The sequence below is a fragment of the Branchiostoma floridae genome, chromosome 1, assembly GCF_000003815.2.
Source record: "Branchiostoma floridae strain S238N-H82 chromosome 1, Bfl_VNyyK, whole genome shotgun sequence".
In the NCBI taxonomy this organism is placed as follows: domain Eukaryota; kingdom Metazoa; phylum Chordata; class Leptocardii; order Amphioxiformes; family Branchiostomatidae; genus Branchiostoma; species Branchiostoma floridae.
Genome location: NC_049979.1, coordinates 16,771,540 through 16,788,475, shown reverse-complemented (window position 1 = coordinate 16,788,475; position 16,936 = coordinate 16,771,540). Strand labels below are relative to the sequence as shown.

The window sequence follows — 16,936 nt, the reverse complement described above, 5'->3', positions numbered from 1 at the left end:
AGATTATTCCCTGAACCGGGCGACAAATTCGTCACTGAGCGATTCGAATGGATTTGCTCAGTGAACGTAACCTCGAAGTCTCTGGATAGTTTGGTCGAAGAGTTTAGACTTTCTAGTAACGTTGGCGTTACTACTTGAAGTAAAACATGAATATCTTCATTTTAATTGCTAAGATTTTCTGGACTATCCTAGAGGCCTTCGTGTTGAACTTTGTCCCGGTGAAGAGGAAGAGTGTGCGGGGAGAGGTGGTGTTGGTGACCGGGGCGGCTCACGGGGTCGGGCGGTGCCTGGCTCTGGAGTTCGGCCGGCTGGGCGCCACCGTGGTGCTGTGGGACATCAATCGGGACGGGAATGAAACTACTGCCGAACAGATCCGCGAGGAAGGCGGCACGGCACGAGCCTACCAGTGCGACTGTAGCAAAAGGGAGGAGATACAGCGGGTGGCCCAACAGGTGGGCGGGGCTACTTATTTCATAAAATGCAGTCCAATCTTATAACAAATTTGCCGGTAGAAGAAGAATGTCAACAGTTGGAAGTGTCGTGTATTTTGTAGCCTGGTTACCAAACCCCTGAGCCCGATCTCAAGTATCTATCGTGCCCAACACGAAAGATATTTTGGGGGTTGGGGTATGGTATCCAGGCTATGTATTTCGTGTCTCCACTGCCAGTGGTACCCAAGTGACACATATCGTTACTTTAATACACATAACTTACATTGCAATTTCATCAATTTTGTAGCAATTTTTGTGCACCTACACGTAGGCACTATTTTTTGTGGGTTGACAAGATCTTATAAGTCTTAAATTTAACGTTTTAAACTTGTAGATTGATTCACTCCACATTGATTGTGCAGTACAACCGGTGTCAATATCTGAGTCCCCATTACTAAGTAATACTATGCTACTGCTACACAGATTACAATTAACATTACCACTTTAGCTGAGTGATAATCCCAGATCTAAAGAGGATTAAGACGTGCAGATTGCAGCATTTACAGTATCACTTGATCCTCTTTATCACCTGCCCCAGGTGAAAGAAGAGGTAGGTGATGTGACCATTCTATTCAACAATGCTGGTGTGATGACTACAGGCTCTGTACTGGACCTAACAGATGACCAGATTGAGAGGACCTTCCAAGTCAATGTCCTTGCACATTTTTGGGTGAGAGTAAACATTGAATGATGGAGTTCTTTTTCTTTTAATAAATAACAATATACATATCCTAATTGAGGATGCCTTTTTTTAAATTCAGAATATTGCTTCAAAAATCATTATCGATGTATCTTATGCAATATTTTTGATGTTTTTATAAAAACTATCAACATTTGTTGAACAGATGTATTGTCATTCATGCCACCTTTTTGTTTGCCCCCATTGCAGACCATACGTGCCTTCCTGCCAGGTATGATGACCAGGAACCAGGGGCACATTGCTGCATTGGCCTCTATAGCAGGCTACAATGGAAGTCCATATATGGTTGACTACAGGTGATATTGACTACTAATACTATTACTTACTGTGTTTGAAAATCTGCTAATTGACAATTAGAATGACAGATGTGGAGGACGGTAAATTATGAATTTGGATGCCTTGATAATGCTAGATCACCTTTATCTGCGAGGTAACCTTTGTCCGTTGTATATAAAATCGGAGTATTAAGGGATATCAAGTCTACAGACGGCTGTTTCAGACTGGAATGCTGTGAACATATTGCAATTTGAAACCAACATCCGTCGACTAGATATCCCGAAATATGTCGTTTTTAATAACAACGGATATAGGCTACCATGTGGATAAAGGTGAACTACCGTTATACTACAATGTACTATTTCTAACGTTTTAATGGACAGTTCGAACCAACAGGATGACTTGGTCTTTCTTGTAATTTTGATAGCTCATCAAAGCATGCTGTGGTGGGACTGATGGACACCTTGCTGAAAGAGCTGGAACTGCAGGGGAAGGATGGAATTAAAACAACCACCGTCTGTCCCTTCTTCATTGACACAGGATTTTGTCCCAACCCAAAACTTGGAAGGTACAAGATTACATACTTGTGTGAGGGTCATGAAAGAGCCATCAGTCTGACAACAGGATGGCAGCATGGATCAGAAAATCTGAGGCACTGGGTACCTTATTGTTATTCTTGCTAAAATCACATTGTTTGAGAAAGGTTATCACCAATTATTGTCATTTCTCATCTCAGTATCATTTAGTATGACCTTGTCTTTGACCAAGTCAATAATCATCCTTTAGTGAGAACCACAGAATGATGTGCAAAGCAAAGTTTACCTGTGTTGTCACCTTCCAGTACTACAGGTGGGTTGCGTATTCTTTCACCTGAAGAAGTTGCCTTGGAAGCAGTTGATGCCGTTCTCAAGAACAAAAGACGTATCATTTTGCCACCAGAGTTGCGATCTGTTCCTCTCAATATCCAGTAAGTTTGACCACATTTAGCTAGAATTCTTCAAGACGGGAGAGCCTGCCCCTTCCCCCAATCCCAGGGGGGGGGGGGGCGTGTGTGTGTTTAACTTCAACAGTGCAGTATAACCCTGTATGTCAGCTACCTTAACTTACCTTAGCTAGAATAATAATGGGTATGTGTATAAAACAAAGGAGAAATGGTCTTGATTATCAGGATATGTTTTACAAAAACTAGAATCAACCTATTGTGCTTAAGTCTTGTAACATTTAATGACATGTTACATTAGACTTTTGGTACCCATGGTATTATTTAGTGTTGTTTTCCTTTTGGACAAGACTGAAATATTATAATGCTCATACTGGCTAGCAATATACATCATTAAAAGACAATATCTGTGCCTCAATGTCTGTGCCCTTAACTATGATAATCTATGACTAGCCCACAATGGGCAGTGTGTTGAGCTTTCTCTTCAAAGAGAGGTCACTCTACATTCATACAACTATTTACAACATACCTTATACATAACATATCAGTACGGTGTGTGATACATTCCAATATGATAATAATTGTGAACTGCACAATCATATTTTTTCCATCGATTTATTTTGTTACAGACTGCTGCCTTACAAGACACAGACATTGATGCAGAACTCAGTCAACATTAGCTTTGACTTGATGCAGTCAGGAGCACACAACAAGACTGACTAACATCATTGCCCCAGTCCAGAACTGCCACATCTTTGTTAAAATAATTGTATTCTAAACAAGTTTATAATGATTCATGAGAAAGAGGTTGGTATGAATGGAATGCTAACTTTCTCTCCATTGCCTTAGCCTGATCATAATCAGTAACATGTACAGTTGAGTATATATTTTGTACCAAAAGCCAACCATAGCATGTAGAAGGCTATAACTGAGGCAAACATGTAATTTACTTTTACATACTGATTATCCCATATTTAAGGATTTTCATGTAATTTTCAATGCTGTGTATAGGATAACTTCTAACATTCGTGTAATACAAAAATGTACTGAAATCATAAGGACTTTCTTTCAATATAGAGGACAAGGTCAATGTAGTGTACATATCAATTATACAGTCAGACTGTAAGTTGAGTGGTAGAAACAAAAGGCATATTGCAATGTAAAGCTTGAAATTCACTACTGGCAGTCTTTGAATGTTGTCAATACTACGTCAATTTAAAGAAATCAGGTGTGGGAAGGTAGACAATGCTGCCTAAGATTTGATAATTATGCATGTACTTAAAAATCTTTTTCAGGCTATACTGACATGATTATTATGGACACACACGGAACAATTTTGTTGTATAGAAATAAGTTTGCGCAGATGCAGTAAAATGTACAAAGAAGCTCCTAAATGAGCAAATAGATACTGTAATTGCAAAAATATATAGGAAAACAGATACTGATGTCACAATGCCTCTTTTCCAGTGTAAATTGTATTGACTCCGTCATAATCATGCTCCCTGCAATGTAATTTGAGCCCTTGAAGTGAAGCATCTTCCAAGAAAATGTGATGGAAATTCAAAGGACAAAAATAAAGAATCTATTGTAAGGTATACCATGTTTTTCCTGACCAGATGTCATATATAAAGGCAACTTTTTTTTTTGCACGCTCACACAATTTTTGTCAGTATCCAGAGGCTGTCATCAGTATGGCTTATGGGTGTTTTCTCCGTGTTTTTAAAGCAGCTATACTCCTAATTGACGCACCTAACGGAAGAATGGTTAGTTAAAGAAGGATAGATTGCCAACAAGGCATAAAACAGTGTTTACATATATGGCAAAGCCTGTACACTAGGGCTGGGTACCGGTACAGAACATTCAGGTCCAGGTCCGGTTCAGGTCCAAAGGATCAGGTCCAGGTCCGGACCTGAACCTGGACCTGATTCAGAATGACTCATACCAATGGTCCATTAAACTACAAAGAAATCTGTTTGGTGGGGTATTAGACTTACACTGGCGTTTTAAAATCCTACAACGCTAACTGCACCTGTACGATTGACTGTAAACCTTGGTAGAAACTACTATAAACTCTACTCTACTTCACTCTTGTCATTTTCTTCCAACTGCAAGCGCCAAAACGTGTGAATGCCTGATAAAATAATATGTTAACTATATAATAGGTACAACATCCGGTCCACCTAATTTTTTCAGGTCCGGTTTTTCTGGACCGGTCCAATAAGAAAAACCGGTTTTGTACCGGTACGCGGTACCGATACCCAGCCCTACTGTACACACATTTGACGAAATTTCATTTCCTCTTTTGGTTCTTTTTAAAGTTCGCCTGGAAACTCCCTGTATATAAATAGACATGTAGAATTGGGTACTAGTATGCAGAGCACAATCAAAGGTCATTTGAGCCATTCTACGCATGCGTTCATGGGATAACGTGGGGGAAGTCCCTTCCGGGTTTTCCCTGCCAACTGATAGAGTCGCTGTATTATATACATCTGTGTGCAACTCATTCTTCAAATCTGCCCCTCGTTTCTTACGCCAAACTTTAGTTTCTTCATCCTACTACTGAATCTGCGTTGTCCCGGTAACTGGTACAGTAATACAGGGTTGCAGCGGTTTGATTACACAGTGTTGACAGCCATTGGCACAGAGCCAACACTGGAGAAGGATCGCAGAATGAAAGTCGTGTTGTGACTCATACGTGGGAATAACGTTATATCATCATCACCGAAACTTTGCTCAATAACGGCAGTCTCCGGCACTCTTTTCCGTACCGACCTTCAAGCGTCTGAATACGTTGGAAAAGGTGGGAGCGTCATTGTCGTTTTTTCTGTACAGCCATATACTGCTATTGTGTTTTGTGATGGTCAATATATTCAAGGTACAAAGGTGAAACTAGCTTGGGATAACATACTTCCTGTATACATTGTAATTAAAAAGTGGTCAGGTCGTTTTGCAGGGGTGAATTTGAAAAGGAATACTACCTATTGACCCTGAGTTTTTTATGTGGCGTAACAAGATGATGTGATGCAACATACGGATTCGCACTTTATTTTTTCCACCTGCACTATCCGATGACATTTGAGTTCCCTCCCCAGATGCAGTCTAAACGGTGTACTGACATGTATAACGACATAGTGAGGGAGATGGACCGTATTGTGGAAGCCCTACCGGAGACAAGTAAGTCGCCATTTTAGTATGTCGTCTGTGCAGTCAGCAACACGGTGCTTTCACTTTCGTTTTCAACGTCTTTCATCTGCCATGCGCGTTGGCGACCCTTTGTGTTCCTCATGCCAGCTTTTACACACGAGGTGTGAAATTAAAAACGAACGCACAGTATTAGTTAACAGTCATGTTTTAATTGCGAGCGCTTATATTGAATCATGTAGTTTGTCATACGGCTTTGCGTTGCTCTGCTGATCATGACATGTATCAGGTACTTTGAATTACTATATAATGATCATATCAGAGCAGAGAAAGCTGCCAATAAGAAATTCGACATGAAAAGTTTTGTTAACATTCGATGCGAGAGACAACAGCAGTTGGGTGTCACATTAAAGAGATTTTGACTATTGTACATGCATGCATTAGCCCACTTCCAGGGAGACGGTTGCCATATCCTTGCCGAGATAGTTCACTGCCATGCAGTGGTACTCCCCCGCATCAGATTCTGTAATGTTCTTTATCATAAGTGTCCCGTTTCCCTTGACCGTGAACCGAGGCATTTCCGAATCTACAGACAGAATGACTCCCTGCGGAGTAGACCAGATGACGGCGGGGTCGGGACAACTCGTGACGTTGCACGTCAGACTTGCAGTGCTCCCAACTTCCGTGTGATTGTCGCTCCCAGTAGTATCGATAGAGGGCGCTTGGTAGTGGATACAATCGCACTGGAGCTCTTCTAATGGGATGTCCTTCAAGTGTTTGCCACTCAAGTTTGTGGGAGAGTGACAGTACACGTCAATTTGCATGGTAGTCTGTTGCAGCCATTTGGCGAAGTCGTACATCTGGCAATCACATTTCCAAGGGTTTCCGTCGGTGTTAACTTGACCAAAACCTCCCAGCCCATCAAATATTTGGCCTGGCAGGTACTGAAGTCGGTTAAAGCTCAAGTCCAGCTCTGTGACACTGGAGATGCCGCCGAGCGCCCCCGGGTCTAACACACTCAGCCTCATGCCGCTCATAGCTACCCGTGATACCGATGGTATAGAGAACGCGTTCTCTGGTAGATATACAATAGGGTTCTGCCTGATGTCGAAAAACGCGAGATGTTCTATGGCGCGCATAGCCTGGGCCAGGGAAGATGTGTTGGTAATGTGGTTCCCCGGGAATTGTAAACTCATCAGGTATGACAGGGGATGGAAGTCGTCTGCGTGGAAGCTGCGATGGTCCAAGTTATTGTAGCCCAGGCTCAAGAAAGTCAGAGATGCGCAGTCAAAGATACCCCGAGGGAACTCTGTGAAGTTGTTGCTGTCTAAGACCACGTTGACCAAGTTACCGCACAGAGACTGTGGACCCAGGCAGCCAGACTTGATACATGAGATGTTGGCCAGCTCTATCTCGTGCACGTGGTCCAGCCCCGCAAACCCGTTCGGCTTCAGAGCTTGGATGGGGTTTCCCGATAGTATCAACTCCTGAAGCTGCCATGCGTCCGTCATGTTAGTCGGTAGCGACCTCAGACTATTGTAACTGATGTTGAGAATATCAAGGTTTGTTAGAAAGGCAAAACTGAAGTTCTGGATGCGGTTAAGGTCCAGCCACAAGTATTTCAAATTAGTCAGACTTATGAAGGCGAGTTCGTCCACGTATTCTATTCTATTGTTGCTGAGATAAAGGAATTGTAGCGCCGGCGTGCCCTCGATTATTTGCGCCTTAAGGCGGTTGACGCGATTGTTGTTCAGAGATAACTTTTGCAGGCTCCCAAGATGGTCAACGATTCCGACAAAATCCTCCAGCACGTTGTTGTCCAGGATAAGTTCCTGTAGGTTTGTACAGGTTTGGAAGGCACCAGAGCCGATGTACATGATGTCGTTACTACTAAGAGACAACCTCGTTAGGCTTTTAGCATTGTAGAAGTACGAGGAAGTGATCTTTTGTATGCGATTATCATTTAGTTCAATTTCGGCCAGGTTTGTCATATACGCAAACGCCTCTTCCTCCACGACTGAAATGTTGTTATGACTCAAATGGACGGTGGCAAGTGAGGGGTGGCGAGTGAACAGACCGACTGGGACGGCTTTGATCTCATTGTTTACAGCATTGAATGTTGTCAAGTTTTGTGTACCGTTAAATAATCCAGGTGGGAGCTTGGAAACTTTATTGTTGGCGATGTTGAGCACTTTGAGGTTGTGAAGCCCGTTAAACGACCCGGGTTCGATTGTACTGATGGCGTTTTCGTCAGCAGTCAAGTTCACAAGGCTGGGCAACCCCGCGAAGTCTCCATCCCGCAGAGAGCTGAGTTTGGTGTATCGTATCTCCAGAGTGGTGGTGTTGGCTGGGATGTTCTTTGGGACGGTTGTGAATGATGAGTTGTGGCAGATCACGGTGGTTTGTTTGGTGAGACAGCGACACCCATCCGGGCACGCTGGGATTGCAGGAAGGGCGAGAACAAGGAGAATCACCAACATCACAGCCGCCATGTTGAGCCAAGTTGAACTACGAAAAGTACAATTATGACCCACACAGTTATTTAGAATGTGCACCACCATGGCCGAGGACAAATTATGAAACATACTCAGCGCAGTACTTAGTCATTAAACTAACCTCATATGCTGTAATTGCAACTGGAACTGCCATTGTGACCAATGTATAATGCATGCAATACTGTAAGGAAAAATATACGTTGAGTTTGCAATTCACTTTCAGCGCATTGATATGTTTACTTGTTTACAGGACCGTTTTGTTCTGCACACTGATTCAATTGTATTTCTGAATGAATCACCGAATTGCCTACAAAATTTACTCAGCTGCTCTTTTCATAGTAGGTGAAAATACCTACAGAACCACGACGCAAATCTTGTTCCCGTTTCTTCTTTGTGTTCCAGTCGTGATGTGGACTTTAGCCCATTGGTTTGTTTACTCACACCTTGTGACCACAGGCGCTATACTGACGTCACCACAATTCAACTTGCACAGCGTTTGACATATAGACAATGTAACATATAGAGTTAGAGATGTGTTAATGGCACCTATGTTAACCAAGCTGTCTCATTGTGTCTCTACTATATTGTGTTTTATCAATGTTTGATACCAGAATTTATTCTTTAGAGCAAAGCAAATAATACATTGCGGTCACAATTATGTACGAAGGAAAGTAATATCATTGTAAGACTGGATGTAAGCTGAGAAAGTCTTAAAAGAGCACATACATGTCTCTTATATCCGGATATCTGTCGTGGGTTTTCTGTGGATTCACGTGCCATCTGCTCTTCCGAATGTTCAAGATGACGGAGTGTTTACGTTGTAAGGAATGTTGAATTATACCCTGCAATATTATGCGTTTACCGTATAGACATTTAGTCTAAGGCTAGGAAAAAGACGAGACGTAGAATTTTAAACAGCCATTACGTAACTCACCTTTATAGAAGGACTTGAAACATCCCGTTGTAGTACACACTCTATCTGCTAGTCAGCGCTCTTACACTGAATCACCACGGCTGACATACGCAACCTCATTTTTCGCTGAGATGTGTCCAAAAGGAAATTTGTTTGTCTACCACAGCTCCTTTAGTGTCAAAGCCGCTACAGCTTCTGCCAGACGATTCAGAAAAGACCGTGTTCCTGAAACTGAAGAGCTTATGTCATCAGCTCAAGAGGGTGCATCCTGAGGGGTAAGTATGTTGGTGAGAATTAACACAATGTAACAATAAACTAAGCAAAAAAAGTAATGTTATTTAATTTACACAACCCAAAGTCCAAGGGCATATGCCTTTCATAATTCAATTATGCAAGTCTCATTTTTCTGACCAGTTGAGGGACGTAGGATCATAATTTGGGCCAAATACAAAACTATGGGTCTTATTTGCAGTGAGATTTGAAAAGCATTACACTTTTTATCCTAACAAACATTCCTTGACTGTAATTCCTAATTGTCACCTTTACGCATCTATACGGAAGGCTTGTGGCAGGGAACGATTCAGGCCCATCGTCCGGACTCCGTCCCCGCAAATCGCCCCGCCGTGCACGTGGCCAGCCCGAAGACCGCCCCCTATCACTGACCGGCCTCAGCCTGGATAGTGAGCTACCCATGGTGCCGGCCGGTCCCCACATCCCCTCCACCGGTCACGGCTCTGTTCCTCTGTGTATACCGGACAACTTGGAGTGGGACTCGCTGAACAACCGATTTGTAGGTAAGTTAACGTTTGTCGTGAAATGGGTAACGAACAACGAACAACAAATCTACAATGCTAAACTTTCTTCCAGCACAAACTTATACACGAATACTTCAGGATCAATACCGACACGTGATCTTGCGGATACGTGACGTCAGCAATTGATCAAACGTGCCAGGAAGTAGTCTTGAAAGTAGTGGAGTTGTAGATATGAATTGATGGGGATAGATCATGAAAATTGTATTTTTTCTTTGGTTCAGTACCGTTCTTTATGTATTCATATAGAAATCCCCGGTATGGAGCGATGCGGACTGAAACTGTGTGAGGAGGCCCTGGCCATACTGAGGACCATAAAGGGCCCGGTGTGCCCGGTGTGCATTGTGGGACGGTGTCGCACAGGGAAGTCGTACCTGCTGAGTCAGCTGCAGGGTGGGCGATTCCGGCTGGGCAACAAGATGGACAGGGAAACACTCGGTCAGGCAAACACTCTGTTTCTCCACTTCCGAAATATCTGTTTCTCTGTAGAAGAGAGGCTACGAATATACAGAATACAGATTAATTTCGGTATAATGTTCAATGAAAGTTGCCGTAAAGGCTGATCATCATTTTTTGTGTTTATTGAGAGCAAAGGAAGATTTTAGAATAGCAAAGAATAGAAGCTCCAGAGTGTGATATTAGATAGAGTTTTGTATCCAGTCCGTGCCCGAAAAGGCTAGGTGATAACCATGTTCATCAATAGTATAGCGTGTTCTTATCAATTACTGACTTTGCATTTTCATGGATAAATGTCCTAGACTAATCTAAAGATGAGAGCGTGAAATGTTTAAGACTCATGATCCCAGTCCTGTGTGTCAGGAATCTGGATGGGTGCGCAGCCGTTCCAGCGCACCCTGCCTGACGGGCGGCAGGTGACCGTGGTGCTGTTCGACACGGAGGGGATGGAGGCGCACGACGCGCAGGAGAACACGGACAACCAGATCTTCTCTCTCAGCGTGCTGCTCGGCTCGCTACTCATCTACAACACCAAGAGTGTGCCACACAGCCATGATCTGCAGAGTTTGCAGTAAGCAACTCTTTTCTACCTCATTTATGGCCATAACCATGAGAAAAAACGGGGTTATTGCAGATCCAACATACTGTGGCCGAGAGATGTAACGCAGCCAAAAAGAAAAAAAAATCATAAACAGTAGACTATGATTACACAAATACACAGGTATATGAGAAAAATATTGTAAAAACTAAATAGAATGTAACGTTATACATCTTAATTTACTGTAAACTGATGGTGTTTCAAATCATGTTTCCCCAGCTACATCGGGAACTTGTCCAAGAGTATCCAGGTGCGCAGTAGCCGTGCCAGGAGTGCGGAGGAGATCCGGCGGGTGAGTGAGTGCCTGCCGCAGTTCTTCTGGCTGCTAAGGGACGTGGATCTGGAGATCACGGACCTGAAGGGCGACAAGTGCAGCATGAAGACGTACCTGCTGGAGAAAGTAAGTTCGTCCTTGGTCTCATTGAAACCTTACGAACGATAGGGCAGTGGTCTTTTATTTGATAATGTATTACATCCCGCATTAGAATTTGTGCCTGATCTTTTTATAAATGATATTATTCCCTATCAAAGGTTTTGTTTCGCCCGACCTTATTGTGTTCCATCCGCTGCTATATTTCAGGTGCTGAAAGCAGACGATGGCTTTGATGACGACGTGGCAGACCAGAATCGAGTTAGAAAGTCCATCCTGACATTTTTCTCGGATTTCGACGCCTTCGCCCTTCCTCCACCCTCGGCTGACAAGGAGGTAAAACAGATTTCTATAACGTCAGAAGAAAGTAACTCAATCATGCAAAACTTTCACTGGCGAGCTTTCACCGGGAACCAAATACTGCATTGCAGATGAAATCATTTTTGTGACATTCTGTAATCAGGTTGGACATTCACGATATTGTGAAACATTTAAAGACGATAGATTAGATCAGATTCTACCCTAGGTAGAAATTGAATGCACAATTTGCGTTCGTTTTTGAAGGTTATCCAAAACATGGAGGACCCACGCTACGCCTCGCACGTGACCAGCGCCTTCCACCAGGGCATGGCTAGGGTCAAGAAGGAGATCGTGAAGAAGTTCGCTCCCAAGAGAAACTTAGCAGGAAACATCATCAATGGGGATCGTAAGTTTAACTCACATTAGCTCTGCAATCTCTCAACACATTTACATTTTGTTTCATGTTGGCACGATATTGCCATTTCGGCCATATACATCACAGGTATCGAATAAAATGGGCAATTTTCAAGGTAGTCAATTTGGAAAGAAGCGATGGGTAGTTGATGATTAATTGTCATTGTAGCAGTCATGAAGTAGAACAAAGAGACAAGGGCCTATTCAAGTGCATTAAATTGTTGCCAAGTTGACTGCATTTCAGCACCAAGGACAGAAACCACTCGCATTGGTTACCGCATGTTTATGCGGCCCAATAGAAAGCTACGGCACCACTCATACAACAAAAAGAAACACCAACACTAGTGACACGATGTGCTACTGCTACTGCGGTATCTCAGCAAAAATCTTCAGGACGACAACAAATTCCATGCTGCATATGTTTGCCCGGAATGCTGACCTGTGTCCAAGAAAGAAAACGAAAGGCGACATCCCTTACCACACTAACCCATCATCTTTGTAGAGCTTGCTGACCTGTTGCAGTGTTACGTGACTGCCATCAACACACCAGGGACTGTACCAAACATGGAGGACTCGTGGACTCAAACACTGCAACTGACCTACCAGCGGGCTGGTAAGACTAGTAGTACATTCTCTTGAACTGATGGCATGGATAAACATGTCTACAAGCTAATGGCGAAAACGAAAATTGCCGGTGCTGATTTTGAAAATAAAGGCACCCAAGAACATTTTGAGGCGTAATTGAAACTACATGTTGCCTGGGTGCCGTACTTCTTAGCAATCACTGGCTCAATCTTGTTCGCCTGCTAACCACGGATGTAGCTTAGGAGACTGGGACCAAGGCTACATTGTAAATAGCTTAACCTTTACTTTAAAAAGTATATCATACTAGAGAGTACCAGTTTTAGTCAGCTTTGATGTCCCATTTATTTGTCCTCATCACCTGTACGTTTAGTTGATGGCGCAGTGAAGATTTACGGGGACGAGATGAAGGCCCTGTCCGCTCGGCTGCCGTGTGACGAGCAGGAGCTGCTGGGACATCACCAGTTCTTCTTTGAGATGGCCCTGGACGGGTTCCGGGCAGACACCCAGCTGGACTGCGACTCCGCGCTCATGCAGCAGAACATGAAGGAACTAGAGGTAGATATACTACTTAGAAGAAGCGAAAGATCAATCATTGTCGGTATCTAAGATATCACTAGCTTTCCTTGCCATTTATCACCTTGTTTTTTGTAAATCTTGCCTGTAGATCTTGCTTATCTTGATCTTTGTCTGACATTTCGTGAGTTAATAATAGACCTGTTTTCATTCATCTTTGTTAGTAGTCAACAGAGAGGGGTTAGCTGGGACGAAAGAGAACATGTAACATTTTGTATGATACAGTCAACCTTAATCTGACACACTACGTACATAACGTTGTATACGTTTCTTCAAGTTTTTTTCCTACGCACTGTGGATATTTATGGGATGGTTACAAGAAGTTGGTGACAGGATTGAGGTTTGATTCTGTAGTTTACGAAGACACCTAGGTTAATTAAGGACGCATCAACCAAGTATTAGCTATCCGCGTGGCACAAAAATGGCAACCATGGGTAGACAATGTTGACTTTTTCTCCATAGGATCGCTGCGCGGCCTTCGATGACGGTGGCCGTTGCTCGGCTGGTATTCTGTACCAGTATTTGTGTGACAATGAAGCAAAGTCAGAAGAGCACTGCCGGGAGATGAAGGTAAGTATCACTATAGGTAGACAAACATCATTCGTATTTGATCATTTCATTAATTTCCTTCAAGATCATCACATCATATGATGCAATATTATTGATGACGTCACCAGAATCTGCTGATGGAAGTCCACGTCCAGCCAGTCCTGGACAGCCTAAGTGCAAACACACAATATGATGACGTCATCAGAGCCGTGGAGGCAGCGGATGAAATGTACTGGGAGATGGCAGCCGGACCTAAAGCTAACGACGTGTACAATGAATTTCTGAAGGTAAACCGTCTAAAATGATTTATGACGATCACACCAAACACTGTGTTGCGTTTACGATACAAGTTCTATTCGTAATCACAGCTTGATTGGCAGAAATGTTTATGTTCTTGTATATCAAACTGGTCTTGGTTTTCTCAGTGTTGAATGAGAATATTCGGCAACACCTTACAAATATGTGCAAACAATGGTAGTTGTCACAAGCGGCGATGTTCAATACATTTTGTTTGTGATAATACATAGATAGAGATGTTTTCCCCTTTTTCTGCAGGAGCTTCAGGAACATCGTGAGCGGGTGGAACACACCTTGTGTCAGCTGAAGGACTACGACAGGCGGCTGGAGTCGGAGAGGGTCAGGGACCAGCAGAACAGGGTCATCATCAGGGAACAGGAGGTCTGGATATAACAGATGGGTTACAGAAAATGAAGCAAATTTACATGTGTTTCATGTTCCTGGGCAAAAATAGTTCGTCCTTGTTGCTCTTTTATTAGCAATTTGAACTGAAGAGTGAAGTGAAGTAAATTAAAGTGAATTGATGGCAAATAATCAATTAACCTTAAACTTGGTATAAAGGGTTTGATTCTAAACACTAAAGATTGGTTCGAGAAAGAGGGAAATACCCATTAGTGTGCAGACTGTAGAGCGTCAGTATAGTGAATTGTTGAATAAGATGTTCTGTTCTCACTGCTGAAGAGTATACGGACTTAAGTTCGGATCTAGAGAATGATATGTTGCAAAGGATGAACGTCATGGTAGTATACTAGTAACATAAGATAATCTATCATGACGTTACAGGAGGAGACAGAGCGGCTGTTCCGCCAGATGCAGCAGCAGAAGGAACAGGACTTGGCCAAGTTAAAAGCCATGGAGGAGGCTAATCATCAGCGGCTGCGGCAGCTGGACCGGGAGCACCAGGAGGCCAGCCGGCGGCAGGTGGAGAGGATGGAGAGGGACCATTCCTCACGGATGTCCGCCTTTAAGAAGGAACAGGTCACAGGCAGCTTTATACTTATAAATACAGGCGTATTCGGGCATATAGAAAAGACACATCGTTCACTTTTAACTGGGAGTATAGATGCCGTGAATTTTCATCCTTCAAGTTCACGTTTCAGTATCCTCCTTCCATTCGTACAGGTTCGCATACATGAGAGATTTTTACATATAAAAATGTAGTAATTAAAAAAAAGAATTTTGCTTGTGATGTTTTAATGTGTTGACCTTCCGGCCAAATTTGCAGGAGGAGCAGTTCCAGAGGACCACCCAGAGGCTGGAGAGTGAGAAGCGGTCGCTAGAGGGCACTATGCAGAGTCTCCGTAACCAGCAGCAGCAGCTGCAGAACCAAGTCACGGAGCTGAGGAACAGACCCCGTAAGTTTTCGGACAGTTACCGTGATATCATGGCTTGTGTTGCCACATTCTTGAGATCCGATCATACTAGCCAGTATCATATCCTTCGACCTAACCTCTGCTTTGAGAATATATATATGCTTTTGTTACGGCCAATATAATGGGCGGGTATTCTCTATTTACGGGGACGAATCCTGACCGTGTGTATTCACCACAAAATGTTATAGTTGAGGGCTATTTTAAATTTCTATTATTGTTTATGTGGCTAATCGTCGTATATTGTCGTTTCAGCTACTGTAGTTCATCATGGGGGTGGCGGTGGTGGATGCGTGGTGATGTAATTGCTGAACACTCTGACGTTTTCTCGAACCAGATTAAAACACGCTTTAGCTCTCTCCTCTACAAATCATGAATTAATATATCCATATGGTAGATGTAGGAGGTGTGTTTTTAGTTGCATATTGTACAGAAACGATGTAAAGAAATACGCTCTTTGACACACACGTGGGACCCTTTGGACACACGTGTAAAGCCTTTGGACGCATACGTGAGGCCGTATTGTTCTATCTAGTAATAGGGAAAGTTTTTACAATGCCACAGCTGTTCCTCTCATTGACTGTAATGGCCTGAGAGTAGCCTCCTTCACCGGCCTCTCTGGGGGGCATTGGCGGAACAAACGAGTACAAGCTTCCCGGCATGTATTTCTTTCCCGGCATTTTTCCTTTCGCGGGATATTTTCCTTCCCGGCGTATTCTCAGTTGAAAATCGCGAATCGACCTAAAAATCCCCCTCCCCAACAACTTCCGCCAATGCCCCCAGATAGGCTGGTGAAGCAGGATCGCCTGAGAGCAACTAGAGATTACACAGCTCCTTCGACATAGTCTCCAACGTCGTTATTTTATGAACATACGGCATAGTATAGATGTACTTCAAGCTTATAACGAAGAAATTATTTGATGTTTTGTATGTAGTTATCGTAGATACGAAAACTTGTTATAATTGTATGGTGTATAACCATTCAACTCGCAGGAAAATTTCCAATGGAATTAAAAGAGCAGCGACAACTGAAAGTTCTACACAGTGATTTATTCATATACATACTCAATAGTCAAGGCCATTACTCCACTTTCCATAATACATATACACCATAGTCCAGCCCTTCAGTACGTACAGCAAAGCCAGCTATGCCACACAAGGGGGTAAATATACACATCTACTATGTACAACTGTGGTCTTTTGTAAGGATCCTGCCTTGTTTTCTAACACGTTATACATCGAACCACGGACTTACGGTACATACAAACATCTGTACAGGTACATGTCATAGTTATAGTTGTATATATACATCGTCACAGAGCACAAAGACACTTAATTGTCTGTTGACAACATTTAGGGAAGTGAAGAGATTTATTTCTGTTTAACATAAATAGTTCAGAAAACAACGTGTATTTATCCATTATGTTGATCAATTTGTTGAAGATCAAGTAGACATTTTCTTTGTTTACCTGCCTTTTTTCTACCCATTTTGTCAAGCAAATCATTTTGTGACCCTTAAGATGTTACCACCTGCACTTCTTCATCACCCGTACCTCGCTATATTAACAATGTTCCGGCTGAGGCTATGGTTCGGTCCCTACGTCTGTGTAACTGGCACTCTGCAATTCTAAATCTCTTTATGTACATAATACACAT

General features: G+C 42.9%; 3 protein-coding genes across 4 annotated transcripts; 2 read left to right on the top strand and 1 right to left on the bottom strand.

The window, feature by feature from the left end:
- Positions 1 to 111: 111 nt before the first annotated feature.
- LOC118428796 (17-beta-hydroxysteroid dehydrogenase 13-like) lies at positions 112 to 4,002 on the top strand. Of its 2 annotated transcripts, XR_004832689.1 has the most exons (7): positions 112 to 452; positions 1,030 to 1,161; positions 1,381 to 1,487; positions 1,895 to 2,035; positions 2,309 to 2,434; positions 3,037 to 3,259; positions 3,419 to 4,002. XR_004832689.1 is itself a non-coding variant. In XM_035839007.1 (6 exons), exons 1-6 carry the CDS (start codon positions 147 to 149, stop codon positions 3,128 to 3,130), a joined length of 906 nt encoding a protein of 301 aa, XP_035694900.1. In that variant the 5' UTR covers positions 112 to 146; the 3' UTR covers positions 3,131 to 4,002. The 2 variants fall into 2 exon arrangements, 1 of the variants encoding a protein (XP_035694900.1); XM_035839007.1 differs by having other exon boundaries at positions 3,037 to 4,002.
- Positions 4,003 to 4,705: 703 nt separating this feature from the next.
- LOC118417094 (guanylate-binding protein 4-like) lies at positions 4,706 to 16,314 on the top strand. The gene is made up of 17 exons (XM_035822498.1): positions 4,706 to 5,207; positions 5,500 to 5,581; positions 9,123 to 9,231; positions 9,518 to 9,750; positions 10,018 to 10,206; positions 10,588 to 10,795; positions 11,042 to 11,222; positions 11,403 to 11,528; positions 11,757 to 11,898; positions 12,409 to 12,519; positions 12,862 to 13,046; positions 13,527 to 13,634; positions 13,742 to 13,900; positions 14,169 to 14,291; positions 14,694 to 14,888; positions 15,136 to 15,265; positions 15,536 to 16,314. The coding sequence occupies exons 2-17, from the start codon at positions 5,500 to 5,502 to the stop codon at positions 15,583 to 15,585; spliced, it is 2,331 nt and encodes a 776-aa protein (XP_035678391.1). The 5' UTR covers positions 4,706 to 5,207; the 3' UTR covers positions 15,586 to 16,314.
- LOC118417104 (leucine-rich repeat-containing protein 15-like) lies at positions 5,742 to 9,111 on the bottom strand. The gene is made up of 2 exons (XM_035822508.1): positions 8,400 to 9,111; positions 5,742 to 8,056 (listed from the first exon to the last, which is right to left on the bottom strand). The coding sequence occupies exon 2, from the start codon at positions 8,038 to 8,040 to the stop codon at positions 5,989 to 5,991; it is 2,052 nt and encodes a 683-aa protein (XP_035678401.1). The 5' UTR covers positions 8,041 to 8,056; positions 8,400 to 9,111; the 3' UTR covers positions 5,742 to 5,988.
- Positions 16,315 to 16,936: the final 622 nt, after the last annotated feature.

Excerpts from the sequence above, each read along its gene's own strand:
- LOC118428796 (XM_035839007.1), top strand. The coding sequence starts at position 147 with ATGAATATCTTCATTTTAATTGCTAAGATTTTCTGGACTATCCTAGAG. Across the intron at positions 1,162-1,380 it reads ATGTCCTTGCACATTTTTGG|ACCATACGTGCCTTCCTGCC; the intron begins GTGAGAGTAAAC and ends CCCCCATTGCAG. Across the intron at positions 2,435-3,036 it reads TCTGTTCCTCTCAATATCCA|ACTGCTGCCTTACAAGACAC; the intron begins GTAAGTTTGACC and ends ATTTTGTTACAG.
- LOC118417104 (XM_035822508.1), bottom strand. The coding sequence starts at position 8,040 with ATGGCGGCTGTGATGTTGGTGATTCTCCTTGTTCTCGCCCTTCCTGCA.
- LOC118417094 (XM_035822498.1), top strand. The coding sequence starts at position 5,500 with ATGCAGTCTAAACGGTGTACTGACATGTATAACGACATAGTGAGGGAG. Across the intron at positions 12,520-12,861 it reads ACTGACCTACCAGCGGGCTG|TTGATGGCGCAGTGAAGATT; the intron begins GTAAGACTAGTA and ends CTGTACGTTTAG. Across the intron at positions 14,292-14,693 it reads TCATCATCAGGGAACAGGAG|GAGGAGACAGAGCGGCTGTT; the intron begins GTCTGGATATAA and ends ATGACGTTACAG.